The following is a 24,035-nucleotide window of genomic DNA, read 5'->3' as shown; positions in this document are numbered from 1 at the left end:
GGGATGGTATGACCTGAACTAAGTCAGAATATGGACGCTTCTTTATTCAGTTGTAAACCCACTTACTGAGTTCATAACAGGACCAGGTGAAAACACAGTGAGGTATACATATGCGCTGGTGACACTGTCAATCAAGAAAGTTCAGGCTGTTAAACTATCACTTTATGAATGCATTCTCCTTCAGACCTGAAACAGATAAATCTGATGGCAGTCTTCCCTCGATCGACTTGGGGATTGAGTGGGGGTGGGGTCTTACACACACATGCACACACGCACACACTCTCACACCCAGGGCACTGCTGAAACACCCCTGGTGGAATCCCAGGGCTCCTTGGGACACAGTATGGGAACCATTGACTAGTGATTAACTGTTCCCTTCAGCCCATCTCTAAGAGGTGTGGTGGCAAAAACAAACAAAAACAAAAAAGCAACATGATAAGTAGATCTGTTCCAAGAATTCCCCAATGCCACCCTTTTCTAATCTACTCAGTTCAGTCACTCAGTCGTGTCCGACTCTTTGCGACCCCATGGACCGCAGCACGCCAGGCCTCTCTGTCCATCACCAACTCCCGGAGTCCACCCAAACCCATGTCCATTGAGTCGGTGATGCCATCCAGCCATCTCATCCTCTGTCGTCCCCTTCTCCTCCTGCCCCCAATCCTTTCCAGCATCAGGGTCTTTTCTAATGAGTCAACTCTTCGCATGAGGTGGCCAAAGTATTGGAGTTGCAGCTTCAACATCAGTCCTTCCAATGAACACCCAGGACTGATCTCCTTTAGGATGGACTGATTGGATCTCCTAGCAGACCAGGGACTCTCAAGAGTCTTCTCCAACACCACAGTTCAAAAGCATCAATTCTTTGGTGCTCAGCTTTCTTTATAGTCCAGCTCTCACATTCATACATGACCACTGGAAAAACCATAGCCTTGAGTAGATGGACTTTTGTTGGCAAAGTAATGTCTCTGCTTTTTAATATGCTATCTAGGTTTGTCATAACTTTCCTTCCAAGGAGTAAGCGTCTTTTAATTTCATGGCTGCAGTCACCATCTGCAGTGATTTTGGAGCCCAGAAAACTAAAGTCAGCCACTGTTTCCACTGTTCCCCATCTATTTGCCATGAAGTGATGGGACTGGATGCCATGATCTTAGTTTTCTGAATGTTGAGCTTTAAGCCAACTTTTTCACTCTCTTCTCTCACTTTCATCAATAGGCTCTTTAGTTCCTCTTCACTTTCTGCCATAAGGGTGGTGTCATCTGCATATCTAAGGTTATTGATATTTCTCCCAGCAATCTTGATTCCAGCTTGTGCTTCCTCCAGCCCAGCATTTCTCATGATGTACTCTGCATATAAGTTAAATAAGCAGGGTGACAATATACAGCCTTGACATGTTCCTAGGAGCTTATATAAGATAGTTCTGGAATAATGTTTGAAATATATATATATATATGTGTGTGTATGTATCTACATATGTACACAGACATAGATGTTGGTGGGGGCACCCTCTTTAGGAATTCTTAACCAGTGTCTCACCTTCCCCCAAGGGTCCACGCATGAACTTAGGTAGAATAAAAAAACTTTATTTTCACTAATGTCTTATTGAGAGTTGGCATTTAATTATCAATACAGCCAACAAGTGACAGTATTATTAGGAATACCTAAGGATTTGTCACCAATAAACGTCATAAATATTTTCATGTCACATTTTTATTGTAGCTAATCTCAAAATACTGTTTTTGCTCATCACTCTAAAATTATGATAGTTCTTAGCTCTGTTCCTAGATCTTGTTATTTAGTATGTTAATAAAGAAGCACATATTGTTATATTACTATAACATACAATTTTGATGACTGTATTTCAGTACAGTTGATTTTTTTTTTTTTGTAATTTTACACATTTTATTTCTGGCACATAAAAACATTGTCCTGAAAACAATGGACTTTACCAGACTACCAGAAGGGTTTATCACACAAAAGAGGGGAGACCAATGTTTAGATCAGTTGTGTGTTAGAAGAAAAAAAAATCTAAATTTTGATAACATTAGCTGAAGACTTCTTGAATTTACCTGGGAAGATTTATTTATTACTTTTTCAGATGCTTATTTTTCAAGTCCCCTTCGCTCCAGAGTATGTAAGCATGGGTGACGGGTGATTGCAGTGACATTTCAAACAACAACAAAACCCTATACACAGCCTTTTCTGCAGTATTCTGATGCCCACATGTAGTGCCAGCATTTGGGAGAGTGCCTTTGCCCTCAGGCTAGAAACTTTTTGCCAATTAAACTATACCCTTGCTGTCAGCTTAAGTCTGAAGTTTAAGCTGATCTACCTCAGTGGCCAGTAAGTGCTGGGAGCGCTGGTCCCTCTTGTGTCCCCTGTCTCAGCCTCACGGCAGACGGCACACAGGTGCCCTGTGCTGTTATTTGTGGAAGGGCGGGGTGATTCAGGACTAAATGCATCCAGTTGCAGTTTTGCCGGCAGGAAAGCTGTATTCCCAAGGCAGTCCGGCGGGAGGAGGGCGGGGGGAGGGACCCTGTGCCCGGAGGCCAGGGTCGGCCCGACTCTGCCCGCCCCTCTGCCCCGGCGCTCTGGACGCGCCCTCAGCCAGTGTGGCCCCGGCCTCCGCGTCTGCCGTCACTGGTATGTTCCTAACCTGGCCGCTATCACTGCGACTCCCGTGATGCTTCTGGAAATAGTCACCGTTTCTTTTTTTAAAGCCTTTTTTTTTTTCATCCCCAAATTCAGGTTCCTCATTTCAGCTGACTTCTGATGAGTCGCTTTGCATAATGGATAAAACAGTGTGGTTTTTGGCCACAAAATGGGTGTTACTTTATCAGCAGAATCACAAGCAGCTTGGGAGCTTGTAATGACCCTGCCCGCTTGATGGTTCCTCTAAGATATGAGCCCCATAACTTTTACAATCCCGAATTGCCTTCCCCTGGTTATAAACATTCTTTTGTTATCTCTCGTAGAATATCATAGAGGGAAGATTTAAATTTTTAATTCGCAGCCCCTAAATATGAGTAATGAGAGGTACAGCTCATTTGAGGAGATATCTGCAGTGTTGAAAAGTTTTATATAAATCAATGAAAAATGGAATGGCAGAAATATTTGTCTAAATTAACCTGACGATAGATTATTTTTGTAAGGTGACAGCTAGTGTATTGAGTCAGTCATCACCTAAAAATTATTCGTGTTATAGGTTCATATTTTTATAGGATTTTTTTTGCGCATGGCATATACAGATATTCAACACATTTTTTCTTTGTGATCATTGTAATTTTGAAGGAAATAAATATTGTAAGTTTTTAATACTGCCTTAATGCAACATAAGAAATTTGCTTCATAATATTGTGGTATAAGAGCACACATTTATTGGGATTGAGGGGTTTGGAAGAAGATAAGTTTCCCAGGAAACTTCTGTGAAGAGTCAAATGTATATGCCTTTGACAGAAGCCTTCTTTTTAACGCATCATTTTATCTTTAATTATCTATGTTTTGGCCATGCCGCGCAGTGTGTTGGATCTTAGTTCCCCAACCAGGGATTAAACTCATGTTCCCTGCGTGGGACGTGGACCACCAGAGGAGGCCCGGAAGCCTGTTACAGTACCTCTCTGCCTCCTCACCCTGCTAGGCTGAGCTCACTTTCGATCTTACTTTTTTGAAATGCAGCATTATTATGAGTATGAGTTGTTGGACTTTGCTATCATGCACAGTGCTCTCAGGAATTGTAGTGGTGTATACAGTTTTTTGCCACTAACTAAATGGCTCAGACTGTGTTATTTTTCTATTTACCTCTGATTCCCCTAACTCACTGCCACTTCAGTGTTGCAGGGACTCTTTTGCTGTATTTTTACACTCACTCACTGAAGTGTGAGCCTCAGGGCCTCTCCAGACCTCTTGGGTGCAGGCACGTGAGGAGCGTGCCCTTCACAGGGCTCTCCGTGTTGACGCTTGTTTGTGGCAGCTGTAACTCAGCAGAGAGCAGGGTGGGTTGGAATAAAGAAGTCCACCAGCCTCAGTGTGTGGGAAAAACGCTGAGGGCAGGGACCAGAGGAGTGGAAACGGAGAAGAAGACGCAAATTCAAAACACATCCATCCAGTAGAACTGACAGGAATTCATGATTGTTTATGGAGAAAACAAACAAGAAAAGTCATATTTTTAATTGAAGCTGTTTGCCATGGTTTTTAAAATTGAAAAATAGTACTAGCAAGTATAGAAAAACACATTTTAAAGAAATCATATGGAGGAAAGACCATTAAAAATACCCAAATCTCAATTAACTAGAAATAGCCTGATTTGTGTTCTTTGTATACACACGTGTGTATGTTTACACATAGACATACATACACACATGTGTGCACATCTGTGCCTTGCATTCATTCATACTATGTACCCACCTTTTCATTAATTCCCTATTGAGGTATATTTAAGTTGCATTCAACTTTTGCTATTACAAACAATGCTAATGTGAACATTATTATAGTTAAATATTTGTATACATCTTTATTATTTCCTTAGGATTAATTCTCAGAAGTAGAAATTACTGGATCAAAAAAGGCATTTGTGTTTTAAAGGTAATTGCTAGTCATTCCACACTCATCACTTCCCATTGTGCTTTGGAAAGATTATACCAGTTTGTGCTTCAAATAGCAGCCTTTCACCCGGGTGACTGGGTGAGTGGTCGTGCCATTAACAGTTAAACTATATAGAAGGAGCCGTGTTTGCGGGAGGAGGATGCTGGCTTCAGGTTGGGATGTGGTAACGGAATTATTTTCATTAACTCCCCAGTTGCCCACATTCCTTTGGATTATGTTTGTGATAATGACGACAATGATAAAAATAATAATAGCTAACATTCATCATACTGTTACTGTGTGCCAAGCCCCTAGTGTGAATTATCTCAACAGTTCTTATAACCCTATGAGTGGTGGTAACGTTACCCCCATTTTACAGAGCAGTAAATTCAGGTCTAGCGATCTCAAGGCACTTGACCAAGGGTACCGGGCTAGTCACTGTTAGAATAAGTGTTAAAATGAAGACGTAAGATTTCTTAGCAAATTGACCTTAAAGTTACATTATATAGAGGAGATGAAGTCACACTAGTTAAGTAGTATCCTCAAGCAAGTATGGTAAAGAGCAACGGTGAATGGTAAGCATAATGGATTCCACAGCGACTGTCCACCTGTTTTTCCTAGCTTATTGCTAATGCTTTTTTTTCTTTCTTTATTCTTCCCACTAAATGTTGCCCATTCTTCAAACCCAAGCCGCCATGACTCTTCATCAGCGAAGATGTCCTTGACCATTCCAGCTCATCTCTCCTCTTGGTTCCCACTTGATGTCTGCCCATCACTGACCTTCACTACATACTGCCTTGCTCTAATAGGCATGTTTGAATTCTGCTTCTTCCTTACTATACTGTGAGCCATTTAAGGCAAATGCTTTTGGTTAAGTCATCAGACCATTTGTAGTTATCACAGGCCAGTCACTGGGCTGAACATAACCCTGTTTCATTTGTAGCAGCCGCAGTCTTGTGAGATGAGTGCCATTATTATCTGCACTTTGCCGAGGAGGATCAGGGACTCGGGGGATTTGCTCAAGTTCGAATACATAAGTGCCTGCCCTGGATGTAACTCTTAACTGGTATCCTGAGGTGATTGAGAGTAACTGGAAGGAGAGTTGGTATTTAGATGCGCAGGAAAAAAAGGGAGAGGGCTCTTCTATTTGAGAAAACAGATGGAGAATGGGCGTAGAATGTGGAGAAATGACAGCTGATAAACGGTCCAATGAATTAGGACCTGAGTGTGATTGGCTTTCCAGGCGGCTCAGTGGCCGAGAATCTGCCACCTAATGCCGGAGACGTGGGTTGGATTCCTGGGTCAGGAAGATCCCCTGGAGGAGGAAATGGCAACCCAATCCAGGTTGCTTGCCTGGAGAATCCCACGGACAGAGGAGCCTGGCAGGCTGCAGTCCGTGGGGTCGCAGAGGGTCGGACACGACTGAGTGAGTGAGCCCGCCCGTGACTGGAGGAGCCTTCCGTGAAGCTCTGGGGAGGGTAACCTTTTTCTCTCTCGGGAAGCTTTGAAGGTCATTTTGAGCAATAGGATAACCTTGGGTAGTTTGAAAGCAAAGACCAGAGCAGTGATTTTCATCGTGGCCTCCCTTTTCCAAGGGCATCTCAAAGTGGACTGAGGGGATTCGAGAAAGCTTAATTACACCTGTGTGTTTACCTATCAGGAAGTTCCACAGGCCACGCCAGACGTTGTATCTGCTTTTTGTAGGAGTTACAGCTCTGCACGGTGACCCTTGTCATGTCCTTTCCTAAAGCTCTAGTCATCACTGGTGTACGCTTTCCCCAAGAGAGGAAAAGGAGGGATTACTTAAAGGCTGTTTTGTTCTGAGTGTAAGATAACCGTCCTTGGGACGTGCTTAAAACAATTATTTGGGGGCTAAGAGCGTCATTCTAGGAAAAGGTGCCCCTGCGCCGACAAGTCAGTGGTGGGCAGAATGGAAAGGAACAGACAGTCTTGACGGTAGAAACGGAGACGAAGGTTGAAATGGGTGTCACAGCGGGAACCTTGGAGAACCTTGGAGATGCCGCGTTTTCTGTCTTTCAAGGACACTAGATATGAAGAAGGAGGGGAGAATAAAGACTTAAGTTTAAGTGTGTGTGTTTTTTTTTAAACGTGGTATTTTATTTTTTATTTTCTTGGATTTTTATCGAAGTTTTAGGTAATTCACAACTTTGAATTAGTTTCACGTGTAAAGCACAGTGATTCAGTTATATATATGTTCTGTTTTCAGATTCTTTCTATTACGGGTTTTTACAAGATGCTGAGTCAGATCCCTAGTGCCGTACAGTCGGTCCCTGTCGCTTACCCAGTTTGCATGTAGCCATGTGTAGCTGTTAATCCCAAGCTCCTAACTATCCCTGCCCTCCCTTAAGGAAGACCTTGAAGGCAGAGGGTGTAAACGTTAAGAGCCAAATCTTATGACTGAAACTTACATAATATTAAAAAATGCATCGAGATTGAGAGGGACAAACATAAACTCTTTTTTAGAGTCTGTATCAAGTGTCGGGCATGTAAGCCAGGTTTTTGTTTAAACTTTGAAGAAGCCATCCTGAAAGCAGGTTTGAAGTCTTTGAAAAAATTAATCTTTAAATTAGTTATCTTCCAAATCTACTTTTTAAAAAAAATGAGATGAAGGCTTTATTTGGAAATTCTGTTTCAGTCAAATTAACAGATCATCTTCTTGTCAGCTAGCTTAATATGTTGTCTAGAATTTCATACTTTTATCTTCGTTAATTTTTCTCCTCAAATTCTTCCTGAAAATATTCTTTAAAACTTTCCTTTTCTTTTTAAGTAAGAACCATTTTTATGTTTTTGTCTACTCTGGCCAAACTATCTGATGCTCTTGTTATGAACCAAACAATTTATAGGAAAAGAAAGGAACACACGTTTATATGCCTCCTCAAGTCAGTGCCTTTGAGAATGTAAAAAGGAAGTGAACAATCAAACCACGGAGAACAAGTAATTTTCTTTCTTTTTTTTTTTTTGCTTAATTAAATTTTAAGCATAATTGATAAATAAAAATCATTTACCAGTGATTCTGAATATTCCTTCTAAATTGACTAAATTTTAATGTGAGTTTCCCCTAAATTGTAGAAACATTTGTTTTTGTTAAAGCCAAACCTCCAAAAATTCTGCTAGCTTTGTCTAACCTCTTAAAGACAGAGTGGCAAAAATCTGCTCAAGTGAGAAATTCATGGATAGTTGTTTATGACCTATTATTCAGTATGGAAACCCAGAGATTTTGGCTAAGATACTGAGTTCCTTAAATAAACTGTGGAGTCTGGAGAGAGTTTAAAACAGTAACAATTTAGAAGTTTAAAATAATAATAATTTGAAAAACCAGTGTGATTTTTTTTTTCCACCAAAAATACAAGCATCAGAAACCACACCTGAAGATAAATATATTTGGGATACACATCTGCTTTCCAAGTGGCACAATGGTAAAGAATTGCCTGCCAATTCAGGAGACACAAGAGACAGCAGTCCAATCCCTGGGTGGGATGATCCTCGGGAGAAGGAAATAGCAGCCCACTCCAGTGTTCTTACCTGGAAAATTCCATGGACAGAGGAGCCTGACCGGCTACAGTCCATGGGGTCACAAAGAGTCAGGCACGACTGAGGTCACACGCATACGTGTATTCCACTTAAGTATATTTCTTTTTAAAACCCCTCTTTGGATAAAGTGGATGTAGAATGCTACTTTTAGAATGGAAGGTGCATTTACTGCTCCGTCTCTGCTCAGATTTCTTTCCCATGTCTTCTTGATTCAGGCCCAGGTTAACTTAGCAGGAGAAAGTTACTTGTAGTGCCTGCTGAAATTCTCCTTACTTTACACCAAGCAGATGTTAGCAAGCTGGGGAAGAAGATGCATGTGTTTCCTGCTAATTCCATAGAGAACATGTATCTTTATTAATGTTAATGGTGGAGGCCTCTCATTATGTTACAGAATAATCTGCTTTAGCAAAGGTTTTTCTCCTTAAGAACTTCATAACATTTAAAGGTTAATATGTTAGGTAAAGAACAATATCTTAAGATAAGCGTTTTTATTACAAGACATGATGGGATGGTTTTTATTAAATTATGTGATGATTTGAATGGGGAGGAAGAAATGCATCGCTTCTTTGCCCTCAACTTTAATGCCCTTAATCAAATGATGACCTTCTGGAAAATAGTTAATTTTCAGCCTTTGGAAAGATCAATACCACTTTGCCACCAAAAAATGGCCCAGACGATGAAATTTGATGTATTTAAAGTATCATTTCACCCTTTTAACCTGGTAAATAATTGAAAATGCTTTCAGTATTGCTTTGCTGCTCTTTTCTCACTGTTCAAAGTGTTATGATTGTTCTCAAAAAAAAAAAAGTTAGACGTTGGTGTGTGAAGGAAGGATGCAGGCTTCACACCTAGAAGTAGGAGTGTACCCCCATCAGACCTGTGTGTCTCTGTGTTAGGGGTGTGGAAGAAGTAGTATGTTTCAATACTATATTTGAGGCAGTGCGTATAAAACATAAAAAGTGTGAAAATGTCCCTTCTAGAACACTCAGGGAGTGGTTTAAAACATCGTTAGTCACTTTGCATCTTTTGTGATACCTTTAAGCCTTTATAGGGTAAAAGATTCAGTAGCTCTGACAATTAGAACTCACTTCCCCCCTTACAGAACATTGATATAAAATTACCCTCCAGCGCAGACAGCTTTGTAAAAAAAAAAAATTGCCCTCTATTAGCATGTTTGTGGGCAGATTAAAAACTGTCTTCATTAGCATAAGTAACACTTACAGATTCTTTTAAAAGTAGAAAATTATTTGCTGAATGATAAATTGCTAGCTCTGTAGTTAGTTGTTGTTGAAAATGTACTCATTCAAAATGCCTGGTGTAGTTTAGTCTACAATACTGAAATTTTTTTGTGTGAGAAGTACTATTTAATGGATTATGTACTTAATCCTGTTCCTACTACTTGCTAAAATGTAATTCATGCCTTCCACTAAAATGTTTGTATCAAATACCTCCCTATTTAGATTGATTTCTTTTAATATCATATATTATTATACTATACGCCCCAGAGATCGGAACAAAATACTTCTGCAAATAACACATAAAAGATGAGGGTGAGGGGTAGGGAATAAATACAGACTATAAAATGTTTTCCTTTTTAGAACACAAATTACCATTCGGGTTTTTTTTTTTAATGTATTTTTCCTTCTTAGTTGCAGTGAGAATTATTTGTCATTTTCTTTCTCTTTTTATAGCTCTTAAGTTTAAAACGTATATGTACATGACAACAATATATACATATCCTTGTATTAAGTGACTTTTTTTTTTCTTAGAGAACACAAAAGTCTCTTTCCCCTTGGAAAACTAGCTGTGTTCCATGCTCCTGACTGTCACAGACCCGGCCTTGCCAGGGGTCTCTCTTCATGTATGTGAGGCTCCCTAGGTACAATAAATTCATTCATGAAAGGTGGTTGCTTTCCTGACTCGGTGAAAAATCATTGCGTACTCCTTACCCATTAAAATGGTAGAAGGGAATCGACTTGAATTAACTGTTCTAAAAAGAGCAGAATGGAAATCAGAGATTGAGTTTGGGTGGAAATTAGCAGCTGAGAGATGAAGGTGCCAGGATTTTTATTTCAGTGTGGTACAACAAGATTCTGTCGGTAAAGCACATCATTAGAATATTGAGTTCAGAACTGCTAATTTTTCCTTTAAAATGAGCATACAGTCATGTGTTTCATGGACCATGATAAATTGCCATTGTGTTGTCATTGAATTTGTTTTGCTTTTTTTCAGCAGTGGGTTGGCAGTCGTTCCACATTTTCTTTTTTCCATTTTTTTTGCCCCCTTACCCTCCCCAAATCTTCCATGTCTTTCATAGATTCCCTAAACCAAAACCAGTCCAAAGACTGTTGTTGATTTCATGCTGTCTGAGGTTTAGCATCTTCTGTACCATTTTCTTGCTTATGGTGGCAAGACATTTACAGATGGTTCTTGCTTCCTATAAAGTACATAACAGTATTTCCTTTGTGGCAGATGGATTTAAGACTTTTAGTTCTCAATAAATGTAGGTTTACAATACATAACTTTACAGGATTTGTGTTGTATATAACAGGTTTGAACATATTATCTCAGAATTCATCTGCATGGCATTTTCAGCTTGTTCAGGGTCCATGCCAGTTTTTTTAAGTAATAGGGGGAGTGTTGTGATTGATAGCAACAGCTCAAGGCGTGATTTTGAATAGAAACAAAGGGTTTAGAACAGAAGGTGTCAAATTAAACTTTGTCAGTTTGAAAAGTAGGAACATCCTGAAAGTTTGACTAATTTATTTACATGTGGCTACTGTTTATATTTTGCCCTCTTTATATGCAGTGTAATGTTGCTTGGCAAATTTACTACATTTAAAGTTTAGGTTGTTCCTTGTGCCATTTTAGTTTTCTGAGAATAGATAGGTCTCATTATTTTAAGGCTGTTGGTCTCCTGTCTTTTCTACTGTTCAGAACAGTTGTGATCTAATTTACTTGTCACAGCAGTTCCCTACCCCTCTTACAATATTTCAAGTCCCGGAGACCCGGCTTAAAATGTAATTATGTTCACATTTTGCAGCAAAGTGCTTGCATTTTATTCACCTTCTCTCCTCCACCCAGTAAATCTATACATGTATCATTTTTAAAAAACCAATACAGTACTTAGGGAAATCATTATTTTTATTTGCCACATATTACCTATATTCTGACATATATTGTCTTCCCAAGTTTATTTGCTCAAACAGTATCATTCATGGAAAACTGACCTAGGAACAGGTATTGGGGAATTAGAAAGCATTTGGCACGTTTTATCACTTCCTGCAAAACGTAGACCAGATTACTGTCATCATCTTGATCGATAGGATTTGAGGGAGTCAGAATATTCCGACGTATTTAAATGGTATCATAGTAAATGAATCTTCTTTTTGCCAGTGTAAGTTGAGAATGAGCCAGCTGATTTCTCTGCTGACAAAGAACTATCCTGTCAGAATATCTGTTTTCCATTATTTGTTGAAAGTGACATATATCAAGAGAAAAGCACACCGCCCCTCCCATTTTTGTTTTTTGGAATACCCTTGTAGAACTAACAGTTCCCAGCTGCACCGTTAAATATTTTTCTAAGAAACATCTGATTTCAGTCTCTTAAAATCATTGTGTCTCTTGAAAGGCTAGCGGAGACATGCTTCAGATTTATAATTCATCACATTATTTTTAGATAAGGAATTAGAAGTATTATTTAATGGCAAAGGTTAATAGCAAACTACTGGAAATGTTATGTTAGTCATGGGCAATTAATAAAAATAAGAATCTGTCTTATAAGTATAGAGACACAGAAGTGACAATATGAGCAAAATATTTGTTGAATGAGTCAAGGCTCTTTTTCTGAAATATTTGTGAAACCAGCATGAGTGTGATTGTTTGGGAATTAGCTATCATTATTAGCCATTTTAAAAGAACTAATGATTTTCTTTTCCAAAGAACATCTGTGATCCACATGTTTTTTTCCCCCCACATATATCCAGTTGCTAACTGATCTCTGCGTTACTTTAAAAAGTTTCTAAAAGGATTCAAAAAATTATTGGCGTTCTTCAACTTGCTCCAAGAAGATTTTCTTACATGAATTGTTCTTAATTTAACTTTTAGCAATTTTTGGTTACAAGCATTTATTTCTTATTAAAAAAAAAAAGAGATGCTCAATGTTAAGCACTTATTACAAGAGTATAATCCTCGCTAAGTAAAGAAAAAAGAACATGTTCTTGATGAACCTTCTAACATCTCTTGAAAGGTAAATAAAGCTGTAGTGGTTTTCTGTGTTTAGGCACGGGGGCCTGTCAATTGCCACAGCTAAAGAAGAGATGAGGAGGGGGCGGGGTGTAATCTTAACCAGAGTTAATAGTCAAGCCTTCAGGAAGATGGATCTAAAACCTGCCTTGCATCAAAATATAGAAGTGAAGAATAAAGCGATTACTTTGATGCAGGGAAGTATAAAATATTTTCATGGCTCAATCCAGGTAGCAAATATTTGTCAGTAGGAGCGAAACAAACATTTCCGGGGCACCCTATGCAAGTGGGTCTCAAATATTTCAAATACTCAAATTGTAGTTAATATTGCGTTCATAGATAAGAGCAAACATGTGACCTATGGTATGATTCTGGAAAGAAGCATAGAACTGCCATGATTAGAAGAGAAGCATGTTCAGTGACACTATCGTCATGGTTATTTTTTATTGCACTGATATTCTTTCTGGTAAACCTGCAGTTTACCTCCTGCTCTGTTAACCTGGGGTTATCCACTCGGTGGCATCCACTGAGCGCACAGGTGCACAGCTGTCCCTAGGCGCATGTTTAAATGATGTGTGGTGCGGAGAATCAGAGGCCTCTCAGCTTCAGTTAGGGTCAGCAGCTGTCACCCTTGGCTGAGTGGTCGGTGGGTCTTGGGAAACTGGTGTATTAGTCTCCATCTATTCTTTTAAAACCTCTCGGGCCATTTTGGGGAAAGTAGGCCTTGCTTCTTCCCGCTGTTTATTACATTAGAAGAGAATTTCTCCAGTGGTTCATGTTGGAAAAGAAAGGAAAGTCATGCCATGTTCTGATCTCACCCTAAAGTCATATAAAAAGGCAACTCCCCTTGGCCAGTTATAAAAATCAGATACTCACCTGTCCTCTTTGCATTCCCATGCAACTAGTTTCCAAGGAACCCCGTTGTTTTAGGTCAGTTTCCCTAAAGCAGAGGCTAAGATAAGGGATCTGAGGCTCCTGATCTGGTGAGGGACCTGGCAGGAGTTCAGGAGGATAAGAAAGCGGAGGCAAGTCCAGGAAGAAGGTGGCCTCGGGAAAAGCCTGTATTGATGGGGCCCCGCGGCAGGCAGGGTGGAGAGGGGCACGTCTAGAGAGCCGAGGGCAGAGTGCGTGGGCCGGAGGGCGGGCGAGCCGGCCACCGGGCCGCCGGGGGAGCGGGACCAGGAGGAAGCAGAGGAGTGGCCGGGCGTCCCCAGGTGAGCTGGCGTGCAGACATTTCTCCAGAGCGCGGCTGTGAGCTGCCGGCGCGGAGCGGGTGTGGGTGGGACTCTCCACCTCCCTGCCCTGCTGCTCCGTGTCCATCGTGGTGGCCAAGATGAAGAAGGTTTGAGACGGCGGTTAGAGAACGTGAGACTGTGCACTCTGTTGGAACACTCGTTTTTTGTTTTTTTTTCTTTTAATTTTTATTGGAGCATAGTTGCTTTACAACGTTGTGTTAGTTTCTGCTATAGAGCAAAGTGAATCAGCTCTATGCATACATATGTCACCCCCCCCAACCTTTTTTTGGATTTCCTTCCCATTTAGGTCACCGCAGAGCATCATGCAGAGTTTCTGGTACTATACAGCAGGTTCTCATTAGTTAATCTATGTTATACATAGTGTTAATTGTGTATATGTATCAGCCCCACTATCCCACGTTCAACCACTCAGTTCATGATGGAGAATCTCAGGATCAGAAACTGGGCCTTGGAACGCAGCAGAGAGGTTCAGGTTTTGGCACTCAGTGGCTCCCTCAGCCCAGGGATTCTATTAAAATGCTTCCCTGATGAACCATGTGTGTACACAGCAGCAGGCAGGACTCTGAGGTGTCTTTCTGGAAAGTTCTGTATTGGAGAATTCTTCTAATGCTCATTCTAACATAAAGCGTTCCCTTGGACGACATTCTTGCTCACACAACTGCACACATCCTTTCTCTCCCTTTTCTACACACACAGACATACATTGACACACACACAGATATTCACAGAGCTGCCTTTTTAATGCAAACATCATAAACTTAGGGAATCCTTTTAGGAAAATTATTCTAAAAAGCTGTTCCAGCCCTTTGTAAATATTATCTTTAGAACCTCATATGGCTGTTCATCAGAGGAGACGCACACTCAGCCTTGCTTTCTCCTCGGGCACATTCTGCAGAGTCGAAGGTAAATGGGTCTTGCCTTTGGAGTCTGAAAAATAGTGCCCTCCTTTAAGATGCAAATCTGAATTGTGTATTAAAAAACAGAACCTGCGTCCTCTCCGATAGGCACACCTTTTCTCTTGCAACAGGTTAAAAAAATTTTTTTAAGCAGATTGGAGTATTTTGAGCTGGGAAAAAGTTAACTTGATAGGGTCCTTCCTTTTCACTTCCTAATGGGAATGGTCAGCTCCCCACCCCTCCCTCCCCTTGGACCAGAACTGACCTGCTAACGCCCTTGTCCCTAAGGGGTGGCTGTGCGAGCTGTTACGCTGGAAAGAAGACCCTTCTCCAGAAAACAGGACCCTGTGGGAGAACCTCTCCATGATCCGAAGGTTCCTCAGCCTCCCCCAGCCGGAACGCGATGCCATCTATGAACAGGAGAGCAACGCGGTGCATCACCACGGCGACCGGCCACCGCACATCATCCACGTGCCTGCCGAGCAGATTCAGGTTCGTGCACCTCAGCCGCTGCAGTAGAGCATGGGGTAAACACGCTTCAGCTGAGCAGGGAAAGGGCATTTCTCTTCTTTCCGCCAGTCTGAACACAGGCTTCTGAGCCAGAGGTAACAATACCCTGCCATCTCGGTCGAGGGGCAAAGGAGGACCTGGGTTTTCCAGCACGTGTGCTGTGTTCCTCTCTGCTCCCCCCTCCCAAGGCAGCAGGAACCCCCTTGCACACTTATTCTTTGGCAGGCCAGTCTTCCTTAGAACTATGTGAGAGCTTAAGAATCTATTTTGTCATATTGAAAGTAAAAGTCGCTCAGTCGTGTCCAACTCCTTGCGACCCCATAGACTATACAGTCCATGGAATTCTCCAGGCTGGAATACTGGAGTGGGTAGCCTTTCCCTTCTCCAGGGGATCTTCCCAACCCAGGGATCAAACCCAGGTCTCCCGCATTGCAGGTGGATTCTGTACCAGCTGAGCCACAAGGGAAGCCCAAGAATACTGGAGTGGGTAGCGTATCCCTTCTCCAGGGGATCTTCCCAACCTAGGAATCGAACCCAGGTCTCCTGCATTGCAGCAAAATCTGAATTTTTAGACACGCCACCTATTTTTTAATGAACACCGATCCTGTCCCCGAGGAAAGGCATGACTGCTGTTTCTGCAGAGGAAGTTTGCAGGATCACAATTGTGTACCTTGGATTCTGTCCCAGAGAGAGGAGAGGAGGGAAACCAAATTGACATCTGGCTTCCAACTCCCCAGCCCTGCCTTCACTTTAGCTCTGTCCCCACTGGCTCAGGGAGCATCAGTTAGGGGTGAGTCACATCTGTCTGTCTTTCCTTTAGAGCCCTCTCCCGCCACCCTTGGGCAAGGAGAGTCTAGGGGCGTTCGGCCCCGTGGCTGGTGCTGCTCCGCGGGTGAGCAGACACAAGTCAGCCAGCCAGAGGGGGCACACAGGTTGGTGCCAAGACCTGCTCCCTTAGTCGGGATGCTCAGCCTTGGAAAGGCCGCGCTAACAGTGGTGTTGGCGAACACACTGCACCCGCAGGGTCAGCCTCAGACTCACCTAAATTACTCCATTCATCCACTGAGTGGATCCACTAAATTCATCCCGAGTTCATTTAGATGGGGACGGTCTGGGCCGAGCTAGTTGTTGACCTCGATTGCTTAGAAGCGTGTTGAAGTTGAATGTCAGCTGTACTGATTATTTCTGTTACACCCAAGGGGATGCTTTTAGCTTTCCCCTTTAAGGGAAAATGCCATTGCTTTCCCGAGTCCTAAAATTCTACACTCTCTTTGTGGAATCACCTGCACATTATTTCTTGGTACTGCTCTGTGTGTGTCTGTGGGAGCATGGGATTGGGTGGGGATACACACACAGACTCCAAAAATAGGGTTATCCATCCACTAAGAAAATCCGTGCGTATATATTAAAGATAAATTGAGAAAGAGAATCCCTTAGGATGTCAAGCACTAAAATAATCACGAAAGCCTGAAAAATGTATTGTTTAGCAAAAACAAAAAAAGATATGTTAAGTAAAAAAAAAATGGTACTTGTTTGAAAATGTAAATTGTTTTTAATCAAATTGCTTCTTAGGGGGATTAAGGAAATGCTTAGGGCACAGTATAAACGTTCTAATATTTTAGGCTTCCTTAGGTTGATTTCCTTTGTTGATAAGAATCCTGGATCTGGAGAGTGTGTGTGTGTGTGTGACACATTTGTTATGTATAATTGTGTATGGAAAATTACAGCACATATACAGATACTAATTATGAAAAAGTGTCTATATACACTAAATTTAAATCCTGATCACATCTGAGTTTAGTATAGACAGAACAATTTGCTAGCCGTTGCGGGGTGAATGAAACCTTTATTTTTCGGTAAGAAAAAATCTTGCAGTGTTAGCCCAGTTCAATTCGGTAAGAAACGTGTGTTAGACTGAAACTGTCTGGTAGGAAATTCACAAACGTGAGACTCTCAGAAACACTTTGGATTCACAAGAGCTAATGGCTTCCCTCATGGCTCAGCTGGTAAAGAATCCGCCTACAATGCAGGAGATTTGGGTTCGATCCCCTGGAGAAGGGAAAGGCTACCCACTCCAGTATTCTGGCCTGGAGAATTCCACAGAGTGTATAGTCCATGGGGTCGCAGAGAGTCGCACACGACTGAGCGGCTTTCACTTTGAATGCTGCAGAAGAGCATAGGCTTCCCCATTTTATTTGGAACATAAGGCCTTGTAAGCCAGCTCCACGTTTTAGCCATCTGCTGAAATGGGACGAAACGCATTCTCTTCCCAGTGTGTCCACAGCTCACCTTTCTAAACTGCCTTTGACACACTTAACTGCTCCGCCTTCATTTAAAATCTTTATTAATGACTGACATCACAATGTGCTGCCTTCGCCTTGGAGGCGTATCCTCCTGGTGAACGTGGTCACGTTTTCAGAGGGCTGAGTTTCAGCCTGACCTCTGACGAGGAAGCCCTGGAGCCACCCAGGCCCTCCCCGGTCCTGCCTTTGCAGCCATCGCTCTGAGCTGCTTCCCAGTGCCGTGGGCCGTGGTCGGGGGCCTGCGTTTGTGTCTGGCACCCGTCCCCACAGTCCGCGCCTGGCAGGTCACGTCTCGCTCCCTCCTGGGGCCGTGTGCGTGGCGCGCGAGGCTGCATGCGCAGTGGTCAGGCGTTGCACAGTGGCCAGGCACGCGCGGGGCGGGGCATGCGCAGTGACCAGGCGTGGCGCAGGGGCCGGGCACGTGCGGCACCGCTGACCTTGCACCGCTGTCTCCCCACAGCCGCCGCAGGCGCCCCCGCAGCCGCAGCCCGCGCCGCCCCCCGCGCCGGCACAGGCGCCGCCGCCCCCGGCCGGGCCCCGGCTCCCCGCGCGGCAGCCGCCCGCGGCGGCGCCGGCCGAGGCGGAGGACGAGAGCCGGCCGAAGGCGCGGCCGCGGACCAAGATCTCGGTGGAGGCGCTGGGCATCCTGCAGAGCTTCATGCAGGACGTGGGGCTGCACCCGGACGAGGAGGCCATCCAGACGCTGTCGGCGCAGCTGGACCTGCCGCAGCACACCGTCATCAAGTTCTTCCAGAACCAGCGCTACCACCTCAAGCACCACGGCCGGCTGAAGGACCACGCGGGCCTGGAGGTGGACGTGGCCGACTACAAGGACGACGAGCTGCTGCAGGACGCGGACGAGGGCGCCCCGGGCGCGGGCGCCAGCCCCCTCTTCGCGGTGAAGCTCGAGGACGAGCCGGCGGCCGACGGCAGCACGGACGCGAGCGCCGACGCCAGGGACTGAGCTGCGGGCCCCTTCCACGCCCCCCGACCGGGGGTCCGCCCCGGGCTCCCCCGCGAGCCTCGCGCTCCGCCATTCGGCCGGGAATCGTCACAAACTTGCACAGACGGGAACGTCGGGAAAGGCCGATACTGACCGCACTAAACGTTGTCCTCTCTCTCCCACGAACTGCTTGGCAGCCCCAGGTGAAGCATCGGATTGTTTGGTATTAAAAATGGAAAATTTGTGTTCATGGAACACACCCGGCTGTGTGTACCCGTAAGCATGATAACCAGTGATTTTTTTTATAATTATTATTATTCTGGAGCCTCAAAACAAGCATTATAACTTCTGTGATTATCATTTCCTTCCTTTATTTCTGTAACACTTCACACTTATCTTTGGAAACTCGCCCCTTGTTTTAAAAAAGAAAAAGAGTTTGTTACTCTATTGTATGTTGCAAAAGAACTATAGACTGTGGAATGCAGTTTAAAGATGACATATGCCAACAAATGCCTTGTATTATATGGCACTGCCGTAATTCAAATTTGTTTTTATTTTGGAAATAAAAGTTCACTGTAATTTTTTTCATTCTCATTGTTACAAGATTTTTTAAAAAATGAAAAGAAAATGTGAAACACAATTTAGTCCTCATTATTTATTTGTAGATCCTGCAGCATCATGTTGTAATTAATTTTTGGAAGTTTCCGTTAAATGTAATATTGCTTCTCTTGTTACCATACTGGTTCTTTTCTATTTATAAATGTATTTTGATGGGCAGTAAAACAAAGTGTCTTAAAAGTTTTAAATAGATAAAATGTGCTTTACACAGTTGCCTATAAAAAGTGCTCTATGTTATCCAAGCAATTCATACTATAAGCTTCACTCTTATTGTTGTATGCAATTTTTACTATCATGCAAATAAGCTTAGGTTAATAAAACTAATAGATCACCTTAGAAAATTATGCAATTAATGTGAAAATAATTGATGTTTGCAACGTGTCTTCCTTTGGTTTACAATCAATTTTAAAGCTACATCTGTATAAAATTTCTGTATAAAGGTGTTATTTCTTTTTTATGAGTTTATGGCTATGAAAACACCAGCTATTTTGTTACAGCTGGCTGTTTTTATAAGTGTATCACAATTTTCTTTATGCAGAAATGTTCTGATTAGGAGTGGTTATTGACTGTAACTACACAATTAAAATTGTTTGTATGGTATGACATGGTAGGGTTTGTCTGCTTATGTGAAGTAACACAGAGTCCAAGATGGCCCTCTCAGTAAGATGCATGTTAAAAGTTTCTTGACATTTTATAGATCTGAAAAAGAGCAATTTAAAAGTCACTTGAAACACTGTAAATTTAAATCCCGAACACATGCTCGTTTTTTAAGTTAAACAGTGAAGACGATAACCTGTTTTTGGTTGACCTGTTTTACTTGATTAGGAGGATGGTCAAAAGACTCACCAACAAAGACATCAATTCAGTCTCTAGCAGATACGCGCTTAGAATAGATTCATCTGCATTTACTTCACAATACGCCCGTCATGGCAACACTTTTTTAAAGCTGATGTGTATACATTTTTAAAGGCCATTAAAAGTAACATAAATAGGGGAAAAAATGGACCTTCTGTACAAGAACTCCTGAGTAAGCACTGTAGTTTTTTTTTAAGTTGTAAATGGAATACAAGTTAATAACTCTGAGCTCATTTGGTTGTGTATGCCATAACTATAAGAACTCCATGAAGAAAATAAGAATAACCTGGAATTTAAACATGCACTTCAAAATTCTTACAACGTAAAACTCAGTAAACTCCAGGATATGAAGTGAGGTGTGCTAATGTTCATATAAAGGATAGGGCCAGTGTTGCAGTTTTTGGTTATTTTTGTTCACATTCACTTTATATTTTGCTGCTCCTTTTTAAGATTTCCTACTTGTTAGGGGGTGTTTGGGTTCCTTTGGTTCTGAAATCACTCACTCTCTTCCTGCCTCTTTTCCCTGGACCTTAATGAGCTCATCAGAGGGCAACTGGACTCCTCCGATGCCGAACTTAAACTAAAATGGGAACTCCCAATTCGATTTTCAAAGTTATTATCTACTTTTGAAGCACAGCTGAACTACTTCAGAGGCAGCTGGTTTGCTGTAAACTTAAAATTATGTCGAAAAAGTTATCACGTCTTTGTATTAAATGAGAAAACACCTTTAAACATTCTAGCTAATTACTAGGGTTCAGAAAATCATTTTAGCAAAATAATTTTGAGTTCAAATAGAAACCAGATTTCATATATTAAAAATAATAAATAGGGTAATAAAATATGCTATGAAATTCAAAGAAAAACAACCTAACTTCTCTGACTTTAAAGGGAAAAGCTAGAGCAGAGGGTAGTGGGTTTTTTTTTTTTTTTAACATGAGCACATCACCTAATATAAGGAGTCAAAGATGTAATATCTTTTTAAGAGGAATTTGTGTTGCAAATAAGAGTTTTTTCTTTCCCACTAACCTCCTAACTTCTTTGAAAATACATTTTCAGTAAATTGAAGAGTGTGTATAAGAAATCAACATGACAATAAAATTCTCAGACTCTTTTTAACTCACGCAGCATAATCTTGCTAATATATTTTAAACCAAAAAAAGCACATATCGATAAACAATGTTGGTCATGATGGAGTGAGCAAAATTGTTCTTCGGGAAGATGGTACATTTTGCAAGAGGTTTGAGGAACCTTCCACGTTGCTTCCCGGGTGTTGTTTATCCCTCCTACCAGTCCCGGTGTTGCCAGAGGCTATGGTAAAATTCCTTGAACAAGCTTCCTTGTGTCCAAGTATTTCAGAAACTTGAAAGCTGGGCATGACATAGCGCTCCGTGCCGTTAAGGCCTTAGCAGAGTCAGGTAGTTTACGGGTAATATTCAACCTTGTGCATCTGAATCTGTCATGGATTCCTTCCCTCAGCACTTTGCCACTAATTTGTATTACACTCTGTGGCCATATAATACTTGCACATATGCAAAAAATAATGTTGATAGTATCTCCTTGGCACATAATATGCAGAGTTGACACATCACCTTTGAAAACCAAGGTAACTAATATGTGCGCCCTAGTTGTGTGACCCTTGGTTACAAAGCCTGTACATATTATATATAAAATGCATATCAATTAACATTTAGTCCTAAGGAATTCTGAGCTAAAAAAAGAAAAGTGTTTATTTCTTCATTAGTGAAATCTGTATCTAACTGTGCTTACCTAAAATATGTAGTTTAAGTAGAAAACGTTTTCAAATGGTTCAAGATGGAGTGAAAATGACAATCTCGTACATTTCATTATTCAGTTCTGCCCTATTCCATATTGTTATCTTTGGCTGATATTAAGGTCCTTGATTTTCACGATATTATCAATAAATAAGATATTCTGAACTGCTTGGTGATACTTTCAAAAAGAGCAATTAACACGTGTATGCCCTGTCATATAGCCAACGGGAATTGGACTGCTGCATTAAAGCCAGCCAGACATTTGCGTGAGAGTGTGGAAACCAACGGAGGTTCAGGAGTATTAATACTATCTAAAACATTAGGAGATAAAGATGCTATAGTTCACCTTATAGTTCACCTCCAATCTTTAAAGATTTCTTTTTTTAACTTTTTAAGAGAATGTATTCACTATTCTGCAATCCATTTAGTGTAAATACTAAATACTTGCATGTCTTTGAACAAAGGCTAAACTACAGTCTGTTACCATGCACATTTTGATCAAATACAAAGAACCCTTATTTAAGAAATGTATATGACCAGAATACTATGACCTTTTTAACAATTCCACATGTCAAATAAAAATAGTTGGGAATTCATGTTTAAAAGAGGAACATTTTTAAGCCTGCCTTGCTTTACCCTCCTTAGGTGGATCATATGTATTTCCAAATTAATTTATCAAAATAATTCTACAAAAATTCCATTTTATCAAAATAATTCTACAAGAATTCCACTTTGATTCCTTGCTCTATATCAAGGTTGTGCATTAAGTCACCTTCCTGTGTTAGCTATTTCAACTAATATCCCTATTGTGATCAAAAGCACGTGACTGGGGCCCTATTCTCTCTGATACTAGCCGATGAGGTGGTTGGTGAGGAAAAACAGAGCAGTCCATTATTTTTGTTGCCTTGCAGAGTAACCGCAGAGAAACTCGAAAGTAACGTATTTTGCACTGCATTAAATGTTGCACATTATTTCTTTATTCTTTGTTGCATTTTCTTTTACTGTTATTGAATATTTGCTTTTTATGTTGTTCAAATAAGTTTTCATGACAGTGCCAATCTCTGATTCATGCCCTTACACCCCTCCCCCCAAAGAAAGGATGTCCCGTGGGCTGCTCTGTGAGTTTTTCCACTCATAGAAGGACCAACAGTACCTGTTAAGTGAGAGTGTTGAGAAAATTCAAATATTTTAAGTGGGTGCAATAATTCACTGAGTCTGTGGCAGTGTGCTGAATATACACATTGGTCCAGTGCACAAATCTACCCCACAGCATCTTAATGAGCGGACAGTTTTCACCTACTCCAACTTTGTTTCCAATGTTAATTTTCAAATATTTGTTCTACCAGGTCTCATACAAAGACTTCCTACCTTGTAAGAATCCTTCCTAGCTTTGCCCTCAAATATGCTTCAAATGATAACAGCAACAGCATTAGTGGAAGGCTTCGTTTACATGGCACTGCCACAAACATCTCCATCCCACTATGAGTACTTAAGGCGGACGTAAGGGAGGGGAGACTCCACGTTGGTTTCAAACCTGAGTCTTATGTCTGCAAGTTTCTATCTGTCTTCTTCTCAATAAGAGCTTGATCAAACGCAGAAAATATAGAGAAAAATTAAATGCAATTTGACATTTTCAGAAACAGAGCGTAATTATTTTACTACTATGAAAAAGTCCGTCACTACGTCATTGAATTCAAGTGTATGAAATATTAACAACAAAACTCTGGTTAAAATCCATATACCCAAGTTTTTTTAAACACACATTTGATTATAGGAATTTCCAAATACACACAAAAAGATAGAATAGTATAATGAACCGCCAAAGGTTCATCCCCTAGTTCATCACCTAGTTCATCACCTAGTTCAACCACTGTAACATTTTTCCATCAGTAAATACTTTGTGAAGCTTGTTAAAATTGTGATGAAACTTATGAAAATATCCAAACTATTCAATCGCTTTTGCCCATAATGACGTGACATCATCTTGCTTTTGCAAAGTAATGAATTTTCTGATTTCCGAAGAAAGCATTAAAACTTGAAGTTTTTCTTGGGTCTCTCTGAGAATTTTCGAAAAGCCAATTTTAGAAAGAGAACCTTTGAGAATTCCACAAATATTTGTAACATAAAAAAATAGAGACAAACCAGCCGCTCTTTATTTCTAAACAATAAGTGCTTTCATATCATTGTTGAAACTAAAGTACATAATTTTCAGTTATGCATAATAAAATATGTAATTAAGCAACATTCCATGGTGGATTAAAGAATTAAAAGCTTCAGGTGCAGAAAAGAATTTGTTGGCATTTTCTCTTTCAAGGTGGTATTTGGAGGTGTTACTTTTCATTTTCCTTTGACATCTTACACACAAATAAATAGACAGAAACAGGTGAGAAGCAGAGAAACAAAGAATTGGCTCTACTACAATGGACCTGAAGAACAGAGTGAGGTAGAATATTTGCAACGTGCTCACAAAGGCAAAATTAAAAAGGCAGAAATCTTCTTAGCCTGGGGAG

At 41.2% G+C, this 24,035-nt stretch overlaps 1 protein-coding gene across 8 annotated transcripts in view; it reads left to right on the top strand.

Moving 5' to 3' along the window:
* The window catches only part of SATB1 (SATB homeobox 1), a 102,503-nt gene extending 80,813 nt beyond the window's left edge, over window positions 1-21,690 (top strand). For 7 of the 8 annotated variants that reach the window (XM_081573376.1, XM_081573370.1, XM_081573373.1 and 4 more), the window contains 2 exons: window positions 14,813-15,016; window positions 17,798-21,690. In XM_081573376.1, the coding sequence (XP_081429502.1) occupies window positions 14,813-15,016; window positions 17,798-18,301 (708 nt within the window). In that variant the 3' untranslated portion in view covers window positions 18,302-21,690. Of the gene's footprint in view, window positions 1-14,812; window positions 15,021-15,854; window positions 15,941-17,797 lie in introns of all 8 variants that reach the window. The other variant, XM_081573369.1, reaches the window with a different exon arrangement.
* The last annotated feature ends 2,345 nt before the right edge of the window (window positions 21,691-24,035 follow it).

Source organism: Giraffa tippelskirchi, chromosome 2 (assembly GCF_054371585.1).
Source record: "Giraffa tippelskirchi isolate mGirTip1 chromosome 2, T2T-mGirTip1v1.2.pri, whole genome shotgun sequence".
NCBI classification, from domain to species: Eukaryota; Metazoa; Chordata; class Mammalia; order Artiodactyla; family Giraffidae; genus Giraffa; species Giraffa tippelskirchi.
This window is presented reverse-complemented; position numbering and strand designations above follow the sequence as displayed.